Source organism: Apodemus sylvaticus, chromosome 1 (assembly GCF_947179515.1).
Source record: "Apodemus sylvaticus chromosome 1, mApoSyl1.1, whole genome shotgun sequence".
In the NCBI taxonomy this organism is placed as follows: domain Eukaryota; kingdom Metazoa; phylum Chordata; class Mammalia; order Rodentia; family Muridae; genus Apodemus; species Apodemus sylvaticus.
In genome coordinates, this window is record NC_067472.1 from 168,413,130 (window position 1) to 168,434,246 (window position 21,117).

The 21,117-nt window shown below is 52.2% G+C and overlaps 1 protein-coding gene across 2 annotated transcripts in view; it reads left to right on the top strand.

Moving 5' to 3' along the window:
* Sergef (secretion regulating guanine nucleotide exchange factor) overlaps window positions 1-9,857 on the top strand; it is a 200,579-nt gene extending 190,722 nt beyond the window's left edge. The window contains exon 10 of one of the 2 annotated variants that reach the window (XM_052162563.1): window positions 6,173-9,857. In XM_052162563.1, coding sequence (XP_052018523.1) covers window positions 6,173-6,790 — 618 coding nt within the window. In that variant the 3' untranslated portion in view covers window positions 6,791-9,857. The remainder of the gene's footprint in view (window positions 1-6,172) is intronic. The other variant, XM_052162572.1, reaches the window with a different exon arrangement.
* The last annotated feature ends 11,260 nt before the right edge of the window (window positions 9,858-21,117 follow it).

Sequence of the window (21,117 nt, forward strand, 5' to 3'; positions counted from 1 at the left end):
GGGAAAGGAGAAGGGCAGAGTGGTTTTGTCCTGTGACTGTATACTTGGGAGATTTTCCCCCCAAGTTCTCTAATAGCTGGGAGCAACATAGACCAGACCAAAGAAGGCTAGGCGCTGGCTCCTGAGCACGAAACAGCGCCATCCCAGCCGCAGTGAGGGGTGCCAGCTCAGCAGGTATCATGTGATGGACTCTGCTGGGTACTGTATGTATCTGCTTAAAAACAACAAAGACAAGTGAGAAATGACGGACCTGTGTACAGATGAGGAAGCCAAGACCCGGGTGTACACGCCAGATGACAGCAATAGCAAATCCGAGCCTGGCCGGGCCCCACAGCTACCGAGGGCAGCAACTGAGTCCCATATGGCTGCTCCCATCCCTGAGTAAGGAGTCAGACCAGGTACTGGCCAGTGGCTCCTCCTCACCTCAGGAGAGAGAGGGACTACAGGAAGCTCATTCTAAGAGCTGCAATGAAGTAGTCCTGGCCAGGCCTGCCGGAACAGCACAGCTAGAGCTGGACGTGAGGCTGTTCTAGTCTGTGCTCTGCTAGCGCCATTCTATAACTGTGGCAGGCTAACGTGTGTGTGTGTGTGTGTGTGTGTGTGTGTGCATGTGCAGGTACATACACAGGTACATGCACAAGCAGGCGTGTACACACACACACACACATGCATGCACACACGCATGAGCACACACACATACACACACACACACGCACACACGCACTAGCACACACACATGCACACACGCACGAGCACACACGCATGAGCACACACACACACACACACGCATGAGCACACACATACACACGCACGTACACAGACACACATACACGCACGCATACACGCACGAGCACACACACACACACATGCACACACACGCACGAGCACACACACAGCAGTTCCTTTGGTGAGGATTGCTGTCACTGCCTGCCCGACTCTTCAATTTGGCTTCCTCTCAGGAGACCGAGCTACTCTAGGGACAGTTGACATTTAGGAACAGTTCATGCCAGAAACAAATATTTATTAAGCATCTTTGCCGATTGTATACTTTTTTTTTTTAAGTTTTGTGATAAAGCTACTGAGTGAAATCCAGTTTTTACCCCCTTAGAGCTTTGCATTCCTGCAGAGATAAAAAGGCTCTGGCGGCTGTTGCATGTGGGAAGAGACAGGCCTCAAGCTCTTGGGAATTAGACAACACCCTCCCCCAGCCCCCAAGAGACCCCGGCAGCAGGGTCCATGCATTTCCCTTTCAAATATCACACTTTCTTGGCGAGACACTTCTCCCCTGATGCTGTTCTGGGAGAGCGAGCATTGCTGGGCTCTGTCAGCAGCCCGGCCATTCACCTGGAGGAATGCTGTTTCCTTGGACCAGGGTTTGCGCTACACACAATGACAGATGTCCTTTCAAACACAGTTTTTATGACAGTAAAGATAGTCGCAAAGGAAATGAAGATGTACAAACCCATACAGTATTATAAATCTAAGACATTCTCTTTGTTCACGGAAAAGCAAAGCCAAGGAACTGTGACTTAGACTGGTTGAGGACCTGCGTGAACGTGAACGGGGCTGGCTCCTGACTGCCCTGCGTTGCCCCTCCTGTTCTCACAGGGTTCTCAGGTTTCACTCCCTCGGGCTCTCCACAGGGCTCTCTCTGCAGAAGGTGTTCATTCATGTGTGTCTGGCAAGAACCTCTATTGTTTGTTTGTTTGCTTGCTTGCTTGTTTTTGAGGCCAGGTGTTTCTGTGTAGCCCTGGCTGTATTCGAACTCGACTATACTAGGCTGTCCTCAAGCTCATAGAGACCCACCTGCTTCTGCCTCCCAAGTGCTGGGATTAAAGATATGTGCCACCAAGACTTGGCACCTCTGTGTAGACTGCCCCCAAACAGTTTCTCATTTTACCCCCAAATTGTTCTTTCCCCAGGCTCCCTCAGTTCCACATAGACCGCTACTTTAAGGGTATATATAAACCCTAGGGGAAGACTGCACAGCAGGGCTGGTCCTCAGAGGCTGCTGAGGCATTGCCCCATATTGTATCTGCATCTGTGTTTTGAACTTGGTCAAGCTTAGCACCAAGCGAGACATGTACCAGATATAGGTGCCTCAGTCAGGGTTCCTATTCCTGCACAAACATCATGACCAAGAAGCACGTTGGGGAGGAAAGGGTTTATTCCGCTTACAGTTCCACACTGTAGTTCATCGCTAAAGGAAGTCAAGCAGGTCAGGAAGCAGGAGTTGATGCAGAGGCCATGGAGGGGTGTTTCTTACTGGCTTGCTTCCTCTGGCTTACTCAGCCTGCTCTCTTATAGAACCCAAGAGTACCAGCCCAGAGATGGTACCACCCACCATATGCCCTCCCCCCTTCATCACTAATTGAGAAAATGTCCCACAGATGGATCTCATGGGAGCACTTCCCCAAGGAAGCTACTTTCTCTGTGATAACTCAAGCCTGTGTCAAGTTGACACACAAAACCAGCCAGTAAACTAGGGATTCAGAACTTCTGACGTGAGCATCTATGTGCCATCATGACACCGCCCAGAGTGTGCTAGGGAAGCCAGGAGCGCCTAGCATGGTCCATGGGAAATAGTATGCTGTGTATTAGGTGGGCAGCAGCTGGCACACTAGGACTGGCTCTGACCTGTGGCATACTTTTATGTGATGACATGCCATTCTCTCTCTCTCTTCTTCTTCTTCTTCTTCTTTCTTTCTTTCTTTTTGAAAATAAAAGTTTAGACATATTTATTTTATTTGTATGCGTTTGAATACATGCATGTACCATGTGGATGCCAGGTGCCCAGAGATCAGAAGACAATATTAGATCAGATTCCCTGGAACTGGAGATGCAGATGCTCGCGAACCACCATGTGGGTGCTGGGAACCAAACCCAAGTCCTGCAAAAGCGACGAGTGCTCTTAACTGTGAGGCCCTGTCTCCAGGCCACAAGCCATCCTCAGATGGCCTTCAACAGATTATTAAAAAGAGAACCCGTGGGACTCTGGGATGGCTCTGTGGACAAAGTATTTGCTGCACAAGCCATGGGAAAACAGCAGGCCTGGCAGCACACGCCCGTGTCCCCACACTGGGAGATAGCAGGATCATCTCTGCGCTTGCCGTCCAACCCCTCTAGCCACTCAGTGAGCTTCAAGTTCAGTGAGAGACACTGTCTCAAAAAAATAAGGTGGAAATAGAAATGAAGAGAGCCAACCTTGATCTCTGACCACATGCACGGGCACACGCCCATATGGCACACAAAGAGAAGGAGAAAAGGTGGGTGGTGCACTGCCGGGGGGCTCAAACCTAAAGTACTTCCGTAGGCGTTAGTTCAGTGAAGGCCAGCGTACAACGTGTGGCATCTAGCACGGTGTCTGGAGCCCCTTCCACACTCTAGGTGCTCGGCCGTATCTCGGAAGATGAGCACCATCCACGAAATGAGGCAGCAGCACTGGGCTTTAACAACCTAAGCAAATAATACCCACGATTCGAGTAACTTCTCCTCAGAGTATCGGGGAGGAGAGGTCTGGGCCTTGGCCAGGGTTCTCGACCCAGCAGGCGTGAGCGTCCTGGCTCCAGGCCTCATCCACCCAGCCCTGAGTGTGGCTTCCTCAGAGCAGGTTCCCTTTGGCAGGAGAGGAGAGCACGCCAGCTGCCTGTAGTGCTGTGTCCTGTGGCGAGGTCAGCTCTGTCTTCCTCCCACCCCCATCCCCGCTTCCCAGCCCTGCCCCTGCTGACAGTCAGCTGCGCTTCTCGCCGGGGTCGGGCACTGGGCCCGTGCAAGGTGCCAAACTGGGCCCTAAGGTCCTGGGCTGTTCCCCTTCTCCTCCCCGCCCCTCCTCAGCCTGGTGAAGTTCCTGCCCAGCCAAGGAAGGGAGGGGCGTCATTCTCTCTGTATGTGTTTCTGTTTCTTTCCGGCCAACCTGAAGATGTGTGTTTCCCCAGACCTGAGCCCCGGACCAGTACTACCTCCCTCCCAAGGAGGTGGAGCCCTCTCTTGAAATGGTGGTCTGTGAAACAAACTTTTGGTGTAAGATGGAAACATGAGCATCATGGGAAAGTCAGGAGTATTTCCTAATAAAGATGGGTTTTCAGTGTTTATGTGCTGCTGAAGAAATTGAACATAAAAGACCAGTGAACCTGCTGGGTATAATGGCATGCCTGTGCTCCAGTGCTTGGGAGACGGAGACAGGAGGATGGCTATAGTAGGTTCGAGGCCAACATAAACTTCATGGGAACCTGTCCTCCCCCCCCCCCCCCGCCAAAAAAAACCCCAAGTCAGTAAATAGAGTCATAAATACATGTCTGTTGTTGAAAGATCTAGAATAAACTTTTAAGCCAAACTGAAACTACAGCAGCTAAGCACCAGGGCATACAGCTTTTGGATCTGAGCGCTCAAATGTTTTTATATTAGTGGGTATTGGGGGGATAGTAACTGAGCTGTGGAGGATTGAAGAAACAGTCTACAGAGAGAGGCATCCAGGAAGCAGAGCGTTCAGATTGACCAATTTCATTGGTAATCAAAGGACACATTAAAACAGCGAGACACCATTTTGTGTTCAAATTGAAAAAGGTTTTTAAAACCCGTGATGCTAATAAACACCAGTGATGTGGGAAAGGGGCAGAGATGCCCACAGATCACCGAAATCATGTCCAAAGAGTATCCTGGCAATCCTCACACAGGCCTCGGGCGTCTCCAAGATGGCTGTACCCGCTGGCCGGGAATCCCCGTCCTACAAATCTAATTTGGAAAGGTAATTAGAGGGAGCAGCAGAGATTCATGCACAGAGATGTATATGCAGTGCTGTAGGAAAATGGAAAATTAGAAGCAACCTGAGCATCTGAGGATGGCCTGCAGGTGAAGTAAATTGTTTCATCCTCAAAATATGCAATAAGGCAGCCACTATGAAGAAATTGCTTAGCAGAAGTCTCCATAAACAAAGTGAGGTGACACACCCCAGACTTCTGGGAGAAGACACTTGCAGTGTGGAGAACTAAGTTGTCAATATGAAAAAGGCAAAGACTGACAAGGCCGAGAATGCGAGCATATGACCCTTAGAACCCATGATGGCGCAGACTCCTAAAGGAAACTCATTCCCATTAGCAGGATCTCAAGCTAACTGAGTGTAATCAGCAGTGTCGGTAGTCTACAGGGAAAGATACAGAGGAACACATCTGCAAGATACTCGGGGCAGTTCTGTTTATGACAGTAGCCATTTTGATAATGTTGTATATTATATTGCATATTAGTATATTTAGTTCAGTGGAAACAATGATGACCAGGAACTGGTCATCCCAAGAGTGTGGCCAAGTGGAACACGCCTTTACATAAGGAGAGGCTATTGATAAGCTTGGTCTATAAAGTATTGGCTCAGAGAAATTTCTAAGTCTGAAGAACAGGTAATGTAAAAGGTCTATATCAGTGATATGCCTTTATAAGTCTTTAAGACAAACTAAAATGAGTATCCATAGTGTTTATGGACATGTATACATGTACATATAAACATACAATCATGAAAGTGATGGACACCGGCTTCAAAACAGTAATTACTCCTGCAGGGTGGAGAGCCTAGAGGGAGGTCCGGCTTAAAACAAGATATTCTGTTGTTGTTGTTGTTTTAAGGAAAGGATTGAAATGCTTGTGGAAAAAAGATAACGAATGTTCTGAACTCAGGTTAGAATATCATACCGTTTTCCATGCTTTTCTGCATACTAAGGTATTTCCAACTTTCGAGTAGTTTTCTTCAGCAGGGAGGTTGGAAGCCAGTGTCTCTGTGTAACCTAAGCTGGTCTGGAACTCAGCTTCCCAGAAGCTGGGATCATAGGTGTTTAACCCTGAGAGTGTGTGGGAAGCGGTTATGGCGGGAGTAAGAAGCTGAGAACCTGGGCCAGAGTAGTGACAGCAGAGATGGAGGATCATGGGAGACACTGGAGTTGTTCTTGGTGACGGAGTTAGCAGGGCTCAGTGATTGGCAAGCCTGTGGTGAGTGAGGAGCCAAGGAGGAAAGCCCTGAATGGAGCATGGACATCTGGGGTGTGGGGTGGCAGAATGGGGTGCAGTGGCTTGAGGTGGGGAGGCAGGTGAGGCGGGCCCTGAATATGTCCTGTTAATGACCACAAGCTCTGCCTCCTTCCTGTGCATGCTGGGCGTTGCAGTGATGTCTGTGCCCTTTCTTCCGCAGGGGACAAGTGCTGCTCCTGGGGCTGGAACGAACACGGCATGTGTGGGGATGGCACTGAGTCCAATGTCTGGACTCCAACTCCAGTGCAGGCTCTGCCTTCACCATCAAGACTCCTCCTCGTGGGCTGTGGGGCTGGCCACTCCTTGGCCTTATGTCAGCTGCCGGCACACCCTGCGCCATGCCAGGACCTCAGGGTCACCCGCCCACTCCCAGATGCCACCGAGGACACTGAATCTCAGGTTGCCGTGGACAGAGACACACCGGAAGGAGACACGATCAGTGACTTCAACCCAAAATGATTCTGACAGGATGAGAAATGGGGGACTGGGGGTGAGAGACTGTTCAATAAAGTGGCTTATCCCAACAGAAGATTCCCTGGAGAATCCTTCTAACAGATTATGGGGTCAGGAATCCTCCTGTCAGCACAAGAAGGGATCAGGAAGCGCTGACGGCTGGGCAGAAGTGCAGGTCGGAACAAGAAGGAGCTGCTTGCTCAGTGCTCAGAGAGGCCCAAGCCATGGAGGGGACATCCTTTCAACTCAGCAGGTGTGGCTGAGGGGCGCCTCAGTAAAGGGCACGCAAAGTGAAGACATCAGAAGGGGCTCTGGCCCTATGTGATGTCCACCCCGAGTCCCTACGTGATGTCTGCCCCGAGTCCCTACGTGATGTCTGCCCCATGGCTGTGTTTAGGTCAGAAGGTGGGGGATTCTAGGCCACATTTAGAGCAGCACACACCTCCCCTCTGACTTGGGGGCTTATTTTCTGTCCAGAGCCCATAGCTTTGCCTGTCTGAGGGCACCACGGCACCTTGCCTGGAGACTCAGAAGAAAAGGTGCCCTTGTCTTCATGACCAGGCCCAAGCGAAGGCCGGATGGGAAGAATGGGATGAGTAAGAGGAGAGAACTCAGGGCTTCTGGGAAGACACAGCAGAGGAGACTCCAAGTGCAGACAAGGCTGTCTGGGGCCTCTGTAGCCGGTGGACTGTGTTATCTCAGAGCTGGGGTGTCTAGGCTCCAGTAGCTTCCAGCGGTTACAGAATCCTAGGACATTAAAGCTGGGGACTTCTGTCACCATAAAGCATAGAAGCCTCCAAACTGTGCTCCTCAGAGCCTGGCATGGTGGCCTATGTCAGAGCTAGGTGGGTCTCTGAGTTTAAAGCCAGCCTGGTCTACATAGAAACTTCCAGGCCAATCCAGCTCACATAGTAAGCTACTGTCTCAAAACAAAACAAAATAAAACAAAAAACAACAAAAAAACCAAAGCAGCCTACATACTTGAGAGCTTCAGACATCTCCTCACAGACAGCAAGAAGCTTGCCCATCTCCTGGATATGCTGGGCAGTGTTGGCCTTGTCTTTATGCTATGTGATGTGCTCTGAGTGAGACTGTATTTAGCAAGAGGCTCCTTAAGGAAGTGTAGAAACTGCCGATCTCATCAACCACTCTTGATGCTCGTCAGGAGAAAATGGAGGCTGGAAACAAGGGACGCACCTCGGTCCTGGCCCAGGGCCACCCAATCAGAGCCCTGAACCAGACGAGCATGGGATAGGAGGAAGTAGCTGAGTGACTGGAAGCAGGCTCAGCTCAGAAGCTGTGGAGGAAGCTCCTTCCGACTCCACAGGCCTGAGCCTAGATACCACCGGCAGCCGCAGTCTCACCTGCAGCTCCTTCCCTTAGCACTGGACCCAAGAACTACGGCCCTGTTCTGCACAACCCCTCTGTATCAGGCAGGGTTCTCTAGAGTCACAGAACTTGTGGGTAGACTCTATATAGTAAGGGACTGTGTTGATGACTTACAGTCTGTAGTCCAACTCCCTAGCAATGGTCAGCAGCGGCTGTGAATGGAAGTCCAAGGATCTAGTAGTTGCTCAGTCCCACGAGGCAAGCAGGCAAAGAAGAGAGAGTGAGTCTTCCTTCTTCCAATGTCCTTGCGTAGGTCTCCAGCAGAGGGTATGGCCCAGATTAAAGGTGTGTACCCATGCCTTTAATCCCTGATGACCTTGAACTCAGAGATCTCCTTGTCTTAATCTTCTGGGATTCATAGCCACTATGCCTCAAGATCTCCATGCCAAGATCCAGGTCAGAAACTTGTATCTCAGCCTCCAGATTAGGATCACAGGTGAGCCTTCCAATCCTGGATGGTAGTTCTTTCCAGATATAGTCACGTTGACAACCAGGAATAGCCACTACACCCACCTACCAGAGCCAGAGGCCAGTGGTGACATTTGTACTCTGATCTCTTGCTAGTGTGGCCAAGCCCACAGAGATAGAGCAGTCACCCAGTATGGCATACTGGGGCAAGCTCAAGGTGACTGTCCTGTAGGCTGAGAGGTTGGCAGCAGCCAGGCCCAAAAGCATTCCCATGTGACCCGTTCTGCCTAGGCAGTTTCTAGTCACAAGGAGCCAACAGCATCGTGCCCAGAGGCAAGCTAGCTCCGGTCTCTTTCAATATGTGCTGCAGAAATCCACAGCCTGAGCTTCCCATTCACCGTGGGCCTTGGAGCCCAGTGCCTTGTTCATAGGACATAGATGTGTCCACGTCCCGAACAGGATCAGTGCATAGGCCCTAACTTAGTCCTTTGATCTAGAGCCTCAGACCGTCACGGGTGGGTCAGATCCTTCTAGAAGAAGGCACGCGCAGGAAGGAGTGGCTCCCTGCCCACACCACCTTACCTCAGCCACCCCCATTCTGCCCTTCCTGATGGCACTCTGGGCAGAAGGCCTTTTTCCTCACCCTGCTCTGATGGGTAAAAACACCAGAAACAAGGAAGGACTGTTGATAAGTCTTTTTTTTTTTTCCCCTCTTATCCTTTGGTAACTGTTTGTCTTGCAAAGATGTGCAAGTCCCCTTTCTGGCAGTCCATGAAAGACCAGAACTTAGTCAACTCTAGAACTAAGAAGACTGTAAGTGCATGATCTGCTCAGTGTCCCCAGGAGTCGTCACTGGAGTGCGACCTTGACTGAGTGAGCTCTGAGATCCCATCCTTATCCACTTTCTTCTGTTTACAGTGCTTGTAGAACCAGTCTACAGGTCTCGTGGACACCTGACACTGTCACCTCACTCACCTGCTTAGGCTCATTAGGGTCACAGGAGCTAGCCCGAGAGACGAGCTCATTTAAAAAGAAATGAGTTTTCAATGCAATTTTGCCTTCATTGCCCACCCTTGCCCCTTGTGAGAAGGAAGAAATACTCCCACTGTGAGCTGCAGGTGTTGGCCGGGCCCTGGAGGAAGTGGTGAGGACCCAGCATGCAGCAGTGGATGCCCTGCCTTCTTCCCACACCCACCCTCCCCTTGTGCTCTCAGGTACCCATCTTCCCTTGACCCATCTTCCACCCTTGGCTGGGATAGCCTGCAGTCTGCTAGACTAACCTTGGATGGTGTGCTGGCTAGTTTATGTCAACCTGACACAAGCTAAAGTCATCTGAGAGAAGGGAACCTCAGTTGAGAAAATGCTTCCACAGTCTGGGCTGCAGGTAAGCAGGCAGGGCATACTTCTTAATCAGTGATTGACAAGGGAGGCCCAGCCCACGGCGTTTGGTAAGAAAACAAGCTGAGCAAGCCATGGGGAGCAAGCCAGTAAGCAGCACTCCTCCATGGCCTCTGCATCAGCTCCTGCCACCACCAACTTCCTGTCCTGTCCTGACTCCCTTCAATGATGAGCAGTGATGTGGAAGCGTAACCTGAATAAACCCTTTCCTCCCCAACTCGCTTTTGATCATGGTGTTTCATTACTGCAATAGAAACCCTGACTTAGACGGGTAGCTGGGGCTTAGGGAGTGGGTCCAGGCCTATAACTTGGAATAAGTCCTTTTCGCCACGCCCCAGGCATTGTCTATGGGGTGAGGTGACTTAGTGGTCATTTGCAGTTAGCCATGGGAGATAGTGGGGACAGGTTGGAAGCTTCAGAGCTGCCTCCTGATTGGAGCACAGAGGTGGGTCAGAGTAGAGGACAGGCAGAGGGGCTGGCGGCCTTCTGGAAGACTAGCCGAGGGGGGTGTAAGCTTCACCCACAGGGCAGCAGAGTGGGCTCAGCCAGCTGTGAATCAGGAGAGAACTGGAACAGAACATAAAGTGGACCTTCTGTCACAGCGGTGCACACCATGATGGAGGCAGGGGGCAAAATCCTAAGAGTCCCAGATTCAGAATTCAGGACTTTAATATTTCCCCATCAAGGACCAGCCCCAGAAAGTCGTTAGCTAAAAACATCCCAGTGTGAACTCTGGAGCTTACGATCTTGAGTTCGTGTTTTGCTGGGCTGTGCGACTCTGTACTTTATTGTCTTGGCTGTAACATGGGGCAGTTGGGCTGTTCCGAGCTGGCATTAGGCAATGTGTGTAAGATGCACCCTACACAGGAGAGCCTCGCTGTGTGTTAGCTCCCCGTCTCTGGCTGTGGTTCTCCTATAAGCCTATATCCCAGATGGCTTTGTGTTATTCAGTAAATTTTCATCTTCCTCGTAGATTCCTGGCTTATGTCAACGCTGACCTCGGAGAACAGCCCGGGCTGCTTCCCTTGTGTATCCCGAGACTCAGAAGAGGGCAGTGGTTAACCAGCCTCAGCTAGGTGGAGCCTGGGTACCAGGAAGTTGAGGCAAGTTGTCAGGGAGGTGAGAGAGAGTAGGTAAATTGTTGCTGTGCACCGTCAATGTCCTGCCCTCCATAGGATCACAGACTGTGCTGGGAGACAACAAAGAAACTGAAACCATAGAAGGGGCTGACCCCATTGTGTTGATGGTCTGGAGCAGCATGCTGCCTGCTCTGACCTTATCTCTCATCTTAAAATGCTCAGAGGTTGACCGTGTAGCCTTTGGGGACTCTTTCCATCGAACATTCTGGAGTCACTAATGGATCAGGAAGGATCAGATCCTCCTTTCTACCCCGCACCCAAACCTACAAATGAAGATTCCCAGAACTGACTCTACCCTTTCCCAGGTGTGTCGGGCTGAGAGGTCATCTCCAGACAAGGCCCTGGGGGCTGGCCTGGGCACCCAGACCTGAGAGTCAGGCCCAACAATAGTCCCAGCAGGGAAGTACCTGTCACTGCACAGGGCAGGGAGATGCTCTGACATGGTTTCCTGCAGAGAACCACTGAGATAGTCACAGAACCCTAGCAGGTAAGCCCCACAGAGCACGCGCCAGACATTACGTCAGGGCTTCATTCACCTCTGAGGAGTTGCTTCCTTCTCTTGACCCAACAGGCCCAGCAGCCCTAACCTGTGAGGGACAGCGTCCTCCGAACCTAGCAGCGCCTCAGCTTAGATGACTACCGCAGTAGCCACACCCACTTAGCAGCACAGAATTGGAGATACAGCCCGGAGGCAATAAAAACTCAACTCACTCTTCAGATCAAAAGTCAGCTCTTTATTTCCAGGGCCAGGGCCCGGGGAGGGGAGGTTGCTGTCTTTCCAGGAAATGTCGCACTGAAAGCTCGAGATGTTGCTTTTTTTTTTTTTCAACCCAAGCATGTGTTTTTCAAAAATATCATCTTTCCCCACACACACACTAATTTTAGAATCAGACCAAAGCCAAGCTACTGTCCTCTGTTTCTGTTGGGAAAATACTATATTTATTCGAGATGCAGAAGCGTGTCTCTGCAAACCTCCAATTGCTTCAGAAAAACAAATCTGCTTTCGACTAGACAGAAACCGTGTTACAAAATTTATTTCATGCTCGAATCTCTTTGCATAACATTGGGCATGCAGGTTTTTTGTTGTTGTTATTTTTTTTTTACTCTGAAGTACTAAGTTGCATACAGTGCCAGTTCTTGCTTTGATAAAGGTGGAGGGGAGCACTCCTCTGGTGCTCCTGAACTGCAGGTACTCCTCCGGTACTCTACATCCTGGCTTTAAAATGACATTGGAAAATCTGTATGGTGTAACTATGAACAATTTGTTATGAAACTTGGTCACACGGGATCTACACACCAAGATGAGAGAATCAGCCTAGACTAGCCGCTGTCGGGGTCTTGGGGAGAGGTCCGTTGGGTCACAAGCATGCCGGACAGAGGTGGAAGAGGGTGGCAGTGTGAATTTCCACAATCCTATTCAGAGCAAAGTTCTTGGTTTTCCGCGTGAGAGGTGGACTGTGAAGGGGAGGTCAGTGTGACCGATGACTAACTGCCATTTTGGAACCTTTCCTCTAGGTCTTGTGTACAAAAAGCAATCCACTCCCCAGCCGCATCCTTGTTCCCTGACCTCCCCCCACCCCCATTCCCGGAAGTGTACAGGTTTCTACCGAGCGCTGTTACAGTTTGACTCGACACCATGTGTCAAAGAGTGCTGAAAGAAAATAAGGGACTCTTGCTCTGCTCTCCATTGGTGGTGGTGGTTAGGGTGATCATACAGTCACAGCAGGGGGCTGGTGGGTTTGATTTAGCTGGGTTTTCTGTTTAACTTCATGCAAATCATGCTAAGGCTCCCCTTGACACCCCCCTCCCCAAATAAAAGGTAACTTCTAAAAAAAAAAAAAGTGAAAAGAAAGAAGGGCGAATCCTCTACGGTCAGTTACCATGGGCCGTAGAAAAAGCTACGTCCGTCTTAGTACAATGCCCGGGCCACTCGGACTCGTCCGGCAAACCTGCATGGCGTGAATTTACTCTGTCCGAGGGTGAGGAGGGGCTGCAGGTCCACCCAGATGCTTAATAGCCACCAGTGTCCTCGGCCAAGCCGCCTGGTCAAGTCACTCTCACAGCCTCTGTCGGCATATACTTAGCAATGACAGGGCTTTCTTTGCAAAGATCTGTATGTAGAGAATACAATTAACACTTGAGCTCCTCTTCTTGCCTTCCCCGCCCGCTCGCTCTCGCTCGCTCGCTTGCTCGCTTGCTCGGCACTCAGTTGTTAGGAAGGAAGAGGAGAGACTGAGCAGCCGCATGCAGAGGCAGGCAGACTCTTCTCCAGCTTGGCTTGTTTCCCATGCAGCGGACCAGCCTAGCAGCCTCTTTCTCTTCCCTCTTGGGGGGGACAGGTGAGGTCCCTACTTCTGCTCTGCACCTGCAGACCTAAAGGGCTCCGAATCAGCCAGAGCAAAGCAAGTTCTTGTCGCCATCAGGAGCCATGATGGATGGACACGGTCGGGGCCTTCACCCTCGTTGCCTCCCAAAGAGTCCAGCACCCAAGCCCAGGCGGGTTCTGAGACTGGGGATCACCTATGGACGGGGGTGGGGGGTTGTACTCCCTAGAAAGGCTAGGAAATGGGGTGCTTCCGTCCCATACCCCCTTGACTTCTGGAAGCACAGTAGAGACACTCTGTTCTCTTAGGCCACACCGACTGATGCAGCATTCAAGACAAGGAGTCAGGCAGCCCATGGGACCTTGCTGGGAGGGCACAGCCATAAAGATAACTTCCCCCTGCTCTTCAGCGTGGCCCCTGCTCCTGAGCGTTCTACAGGCTTTACCAGGGAATAAGCCAGTTGCACAGAGAGCCAGCAGCTCCGTCCATGCCAAGGCTGGGGCTCCCCGTGAGGCTGGTAGCCCTCTGCCATGCAGCACCATGCAGGGAGCAGCACACCGCGCTGAGGTCCAGGGTACCTCAGGCAGAGCAAACAAGCCGAGACCAGCCTGCGTCAGGTCGGTATATCTAAGCAATCGCGCGCAACCCGAAGGACTGTCCCTCATCTTGGTGGAGGCTACCTCTCCTCTTCTAGACCTGCCTTCCATTCTTGAAGTCTATTGTTTTCCTTGTGTCTGATTTAACCCTTCCCAACACTAGTGTAGTTGACAAAGGCCCGGGACTACACACCAGCTGTTACTCTCACGATTTTGACTCCTCTCTGGCCCACCCTGCTCTCTGTCATGCGTCTGTGTGAGTGTGAGGTGCGTGGGAACATGCACAAACTTCCCAGCTAGTCTGCTGCACTGACAAAGGCCCAGGTCGGTGCCTGCAGCCCTCTGTGGAGTGTTCTGAAGTCCTCCCCAGGCAACACATGCTAAACCTCTCCAAATCCTGACTGCAAGAACACCGCTAGTCACAGCCTTCACCGGCCACAAGGGGGCGCTGGCTGCCCCCGGGGCAGTAATAATGTGTTCTGTCCATGGAAAGAGCTATACAAGTCCTGTTGACATACCTCGTCTTGGCAAGTTCTCTGTCTGCCACTCCCAGTACTCTGACTAGCACACAGCTTCCCTCTACCAGGATAGCGGCCTTATCTCCCAGCTCCAAAGCCACCTTTCTAAGAAGGTTCCCTTCCCACTGGCCTGGAGTTTCTCTTTAAAGGATACTTCTTCCACAGCTGAACCTTAAGACTAAACTTCACAGGTTGGTGTCCAAGCCAATAGTCCTCCACAACTAAAGGCTAGGAGAGAACACGTTACCTTTTGGACATGCTCTGCCCCACTGGAGAAATCTGAGGGTGCTGAGACTCCATCCTGTCTCCTTGAGTACACCCTTGGCTTAGGTTTACAGACCACAGTCATCAACCCTGGCCAAGTCCCTTTCCACCATTCAGCTGAATACCAACCTACAGCTGCCTGGGCCTTGGCTTCTCTCTGCCAGCTTGCTTCCATCCCCTTGGAGAAAGAGCTCTGCCCTCTAGAGGTGACTCTCCAGAGGAATACCCCCACCACCCCCTCAGTGTGCCTACCTACCTACCCCTCAGCACCCCTTGCCCGCCGCCCTGCCCACCCATCTGCAGGAGCGCAAGGCGGGCCCGGCCAATGCAGAGAGCTCCGCGTTCCTCTACCTACCCTTTCTCATTCCTCCACCAGGTGGGCACGCGTACTCCCCGGTTGATAAGAGGAAGCAGGGTCCGTATCTCTCGCGGGTGCCCGAGCGGGTAAAGGGCAGGCCCTCATCGGGAGTGAGGGCCTGGTCTATGTGGGGGCAGTCTTCGTTCGCCAGCGCGGCCTTCGCCACCTCCCCATTCAGTTTGGAATCTTCAAACATATAAGCAGAAGCTATTGAGACACTGAAAACTGTTTAGTGAGAGGGGGTGACAGGCCGAAGGTGGGGTATTCGACAGAGGACTTCTCGTTCCTGAGGATAGAAAAGTGGGTGGTCCATGGAGTGGGGTGCAAGGCTGGGGTGGGGTTCTGACGATGCAGGAGCAGGGGTGGGAGGTGGGGAGACTCCTAAGTTTGCTCAAAGTTTGCAAAAAGATGAATTGGTGATGGGCCTGGTGTGTGGTGCTGGGGGCAAGCCCAGGACCCAAGGTAGCGTTAATGAGACAAAATGATAGGATGTATTCATGGGGAGGGGGGGTCAGACACACAGCTCAGGGAGAAGACAGACAGACAGACACTCAGAAAGGCAACCTTTCAGACCCCTCTGCTTCTAACCGGCACCAGGCTGCTTCCAGCAACCTTCAGCCCTAGGCCCAGCTAGACCCCCCCTGACCGCCTCCACTCCAGCCGTGGCGCTCCACTCCCATGTTACCCTTCAGTTCCCGGGTTATCCCCCAATCTGGTGCTCAGCTTGCTCCTCCCCCTACTCCATGTAGGACTCGACTTGACCATTCAGATGCCCCTGGCTTCTTCTCTGTCCCCACAAGGACCGAACCTGGTTCCTCTATAACTTTATCCCACACAGACTAGGCTTACTCACAGCTTCGATCTATCCTGTCCCCACAGGTCTGGTCCCTCGGATTTGCCATCCCCTCTACAGACTAGCCTGGCCATGCATTTTATACCGGCTCCTATCAAACCCTATTTGATTGCTATGCCCCAGAAAGACTAGCCTGGCCACACCTCTGTTCTGTCCTTACAGGGACCCAATCTGGTCCCTCTGAGACTGTACCCGATACAGGCTGAGCTTGATCACACAGCCCTCTGAAACTTTATCCTATACACAGACAAGAGCTAGCCACACCTATACTGTCTCTACAGAGACCCAACCATGTCCCTTCCAATTCACGTTCCCTGCACAGACTAGGCCTGGTCATACGTTTCCCTGCCCCCACAAGGACACAACCTGATTGCTCTGTCCTATCATTCATGCAGATTAGCTTCCTGTGTCACCCCACAGACCCAATGACATCATCCCATCTGCTCTGTCCCCATGCAGACCTACGCTGCTACTGCTACCCACACACATCAAGCAGTGCTTCCACAGACCACTGGGGGGGGTGGGAGGGGGGACCTGGTCAGCATGCACAACAAAGATATATGCATATGCATGAGGCTGTGATCGCTGGACAGGGATGTGGAGGGGCTCACATTCCTGTGCTTTCTACCAGCGTGGCTGGCAAAGCGGGGCAAATGGATGTGCGGGAGTTGACAGACGCTGATGGCCTTGGGTTGGGGGAGGGGTGGATTTTGAGGCATGGCTTCTGCAGTAGCTTAAGAAGGAACCTGGAAGGAGGTCTCAGGGGGACATGTATGGTGGATGGGCAAAATGTGGCCACACCAAGCACTCTGGCCCTCCTAACTTCAAGAGCAAAGATTTGGAAGTCTTCAGCACCTGGCATTGGTGGCTCTGACTGAGTTTTGTCCCCCATCTCTGTCCCTCTTGGGGACACTGCTAGGGTAAAGCCCAGTCAAGTACAGCACCTATGGGAGAAGCCTCATGGGAGAGCCCTTTGGTGAGGGAAGACACCAACCTGGGGAAGGTATTACTAGGGGAAGCTCTCAGAAAGAAAGCTCCATTTTAACCCTCTCCCGTGATCCTGTTCACATCGTGTGACTACATGCAGGAGTGACCCTTCCCTGTGCATGCGCACATGGCGTGCACTGGGTGGGGCCACCACCCGTGTACATCGTGGCACTACAAAGAGGCAGTCAGTCAAAAGAGAAATGGACCAATCAGGTTTATTGGTAAAGCAAATCCAAAAAAAAAAAAAGTTTCCCATCATAATTTTGGAACTTAAAAAAAGTCTGTCGTACAAGACGGCAAGGCATTCACGTACAGTGCATTCCTTGAAGATCCCAGGGCCTTCGATCCTGATTGACTCTGAACCAGAAAGGCCAGCTATTGGGGAAACTCTGGCACAGTGTGGCGAGCTGGGGGCTGCTTAGCATATGGGGCGTGTCTGTGGGACACACGCGTGCCCACAGACATGCAGATTCTCCCTTAAGTTTCTTTTGGCTCTTGTCTCCCTCATGGAGGGTCTGCGGGCTGGGAGGAGGATGCTGGGGAGATGAGAGAGTGGGATGATGGTGGGAAGGGGGGCTGGAAGCTGGGGTCCATGTGCCTTGGGTGGGGAAGACTAGAGGCTTCCAAGAGCATCTTCTCCAGCTGGCAAAGATGCCCTTGAGCAGATGGATGTCCATAGCCTGCTCTTCTTGTCCAGAGAAGGGTCAAACAGTGACTGTTCTTCCCTGTCTCTGCCTTGCTAGACACAGTGCAGCCTGAGACCACCCCCTCCTCTGCCTCTGAGTCTCTGCCTACATGCCCCCTGCCCCTGGGGCTCGCACTTTAAACTGTAAAGAGTTTGAAAGTGGGGCGGTCCCTCTGGGGGTCCAGGGACAAGGGACAGCCATCTGGGATCTAGCGGGACAGGGTGACGGGCAGTTTCCAGGAGACCCCTGGAGCCTGCTTTTTCTTTCAGCCTTAACCTTGAGGAAGGGTCTATGGCCGAGTGGCTGATGCTTTATCTGCAGTCGAAGATGCTCTCAGCAACCAGGCCACTCACTCCTGTCCCAGACTCCATTGTGGATGGCCAGAAGAGAGAATAGCCAAAGAGGGCCAACCGTCCAAACCACGAGTAAGAGCAGAGGTACAGGACCTCGGAGTCCCCACCCACCTGCTCGTGTTCCCTGACTCCTAGGTCCCTACTCGTCTTCAGAGAGCTGGGTCTGCCTCCTTAGGCCAGGGCCCGGGACACCATACCCCCAGGCCTGCGATGATGGAATGGCGACATGGTCAGTGTCTCAGAGATGGTTTCCAGGCTTTGAAATGAACTGAGATGAACGTCTGTGAGAGGCTCATTTTTTTTAAAACTTTGGAGCAAGGAGAACCTATGTGAGCAGGCCCTCTGTCAGCAGGCTGGCTTTCCCGACATCTCTAGACACCTTCTGATGTACTTACTGTTTACCAGCAGCGGGCACCACCAGGCGCACGCAGGACTGGACTGGGATTACGCGGGCTGAGCATTGCTTTGGGTTTGCCCCAAAGGGGTCTGCCCAGCTGCGACTCAAGGGAAAACATCCCAAGCTAAAGGGGACAAGCCGCGAGACGCACAGTCATGAGAACCAGCACACTTGGGCAACAAAACACAGAGAGAAAGGGAGATTAGTAGGAGAGAGAGAGAGAGAGAGAGAGAGAGAGAGAGAGAGAGAGAGAGAGAGAGAGAGAGAGAATGTGAACAACACAGAAAAGAACACCCGTGCCTGGCCTTCAAGATCATCTCATTTCTCCTCAGATCTCCCTGTGCCCACACGGCCAGTGTGGCGTCCACTCTGGGTCCATGCTGCCAGCCCTGCCTTGTGGCTGGGTTCTCTTTGGCCACCTGTCTCACCCATCAATTCTGCCTCCAATTCTGCCACCTTCCCGACCATCCTGTGGACTAGCACTAGTCCCGGGCAGCCACTGAAGCCCAGGAGAGGACAGCTGGAGGGCCCAGCAATAGGGTTTGGATTCTGGTGCTCAGAAAACAAACTACTCCCCCAAAGACCACGCGAGACTGCAGCAGTCACTCCTGTGGGCGGCAGGAGTGGGGCATCTCTCCTATACCGTGCCTTGGCTCTGCCCACATACAGGCAAGAAAGGAGCCAAACCTGCCCCCTGTATTCCTCTGTGTCCCTTATGCCGGGAAACTGTAACCCTGGGACCCCACACCACAAAGGTCTGACTCGTCACAGGAGCAGAGATAGGACACAGACAAGAACGTACACGGCAGGACGGGGGACAGCAGACACTCCAAGCTGCCCAGAGCAAGTGGTTGGCCCCACTGTGAGCGGGTGAAGGAAACCCCTTCTGGGAAGACAGCAGCTGCTCCAGGGAGCTCAGTCCCCAACAATCCCTCCCTGTGCCTCCCAGCTCATGGCTGGGTGAGACCTGAACCTTGGCGGCCCCTCAGGACAAGATCCCACAAATACTGAGGCCATTCAAGTCATGGCCTAAAGGAAGAGATTACAACATCCCTGGGACAGACAGAAGACAGACAGACAGAGCGTGGCTTCACTGAGAGGTGGAGGGCTGCTGGCCCAACTGGAGGCCTGGCTGCAGTACTGAGCCCAGCACTCTGACTCAGTCTCTAACCCAAGAATTAGAAGCAGAACTAGAGAAAGCTCTGGGGGTCTGCGTGACTGCCTCTGCTGAAGGACCCCATGGGGCCTCACCTCATCTCGCACATTCCCGCAGGGCCTGGTCTACCCATCACATCTGATTTCTTACTCTCTGACTCCTCCCTCCCTCCCTCACCTCCAGCCCTGGCCCGTTCAGGTATATAAGGAGAAAGGGGTTAAAAAAAAAAAAAAGCCATGGTCCAGGGATGGGTGAAGACAGTCTCTGGGGACCTCATAGGCTCCCACGATAGATAACCCTGGTCTCATACATCAGCATCTGAGGTGAGCAGCGTTCTGGTGAAAGTCAAGGCTAAAGGTGGGATCTTAGAGCTGAGGGGCTGGAGGGCTGAACATCAGAACAGCACCAAAACAGCAAGGGAAAGTGTGTGTGTGTGTGTGTGTGTGTGTGTGTGTGTGTGTGTTTGAAAGAGGGAGATTGAGCTCAGATAGCTAGTCATAAGACTGCTCAAATCAGAGATCTCTAAATTCCTGAAACCTGGAACCAGGGCAAGGTATCTCCCAGGCAGGCTCAGCAAAGCTAAGGAACCCAGAGGAAATTTTACAGTAATTCATAGGCTTTGTAGATCTGCTGCAACATGAGGAATGGGCTAATGTCCCTAGGATTAGCTCTGTGTGTGTCTGTGTATGTGTCTTTGTGTGTATGTGTATGTGTGTTCCCAGTACATGAATAATAATGTCACTGTCTGGGTATGCAGAGGAATCTGGCTAGACTGAGCCGGGATCATCAATGGGCTGACCTGGGGCTCCAGTTTTGAGCACCAAATCCTGACTGACACAGTGTAGGGGAAGATGAGTCAGAAGGACTGAGGAGGGTCCTGTGATAACCCTCAGACTGAGCACTTCCTGCTGGGGCCCACAGTGGAGCTGGGGAGAGGAGGGTAGGCCATCCCGAGCTGGAGAAACAGTCCTTGCCCTGGTAGTGGCTCATAGGGTAAAATGGCTGACTCAAAACAAAAAGGGTAGGCCCGGGGCTTCCCAAAATGGAGACATGGCTTGGTCAGGAGCCTGTCTCTAGCTCAGGGCCCCTGTATTCCCCAGCCTAGAATGCAAGCTAGGAATCTCAGGAAGGAGTGGGCAAGGAATGTGTGAGATCACTGGACAAAGAAGCCGGCCTCGGGGCAAGGTTTAGGCTGCCCCGGGCAGCAGGCTGAAAGACTGAGATGGGAGGGAGAATCCGACAGCACACCAGCAGTGAAGGACATCTGTCACCCACTGAGGGAAGCCACCCAAGTGAAAGGTAGCCGTCCTCACCTGAGGCTGAGCTATCTTACAGCCCCCTGCCAGACGCAGGCATGGGGTGCCTCTCACAGACTAAAGGAATCGAATCAGCACGCACAGACCCCACACTCACCCGGTACCTCTGAGCTCAGTGTCGCCATTCTTCTCTGGGTCTTCTCAGGAAGCTTGGGCGCCCCTGTCTCCTCAGAGTTAAGTCAATGGGATTCCATGGGTAGAGGTAGACTATGGGTTTTTGTCTTCGGACCAGAGCCCCATGGTCAATTTTATGTGCTATGCGCAGGTTCTCATAAAACTGAGATAGTCCCATAATGAGCCACTAGCCATGGAATATGAGAATATATCCCTCGGTGACTAGTATTGTTTTACCCCACCCCCACCCCCACCCCCATCTCCCAGTGAATGTGTGGGTAAAGTGGTTCGGATGTCTTGTATTGCTGCTGCTGCTGCTGCTGCTGCTGCTGCTACAGTCCCTACCGCTAGGTGCGGGGACAACTCTCAGTGGTGGGAAGATGCTGCTGGTCCATA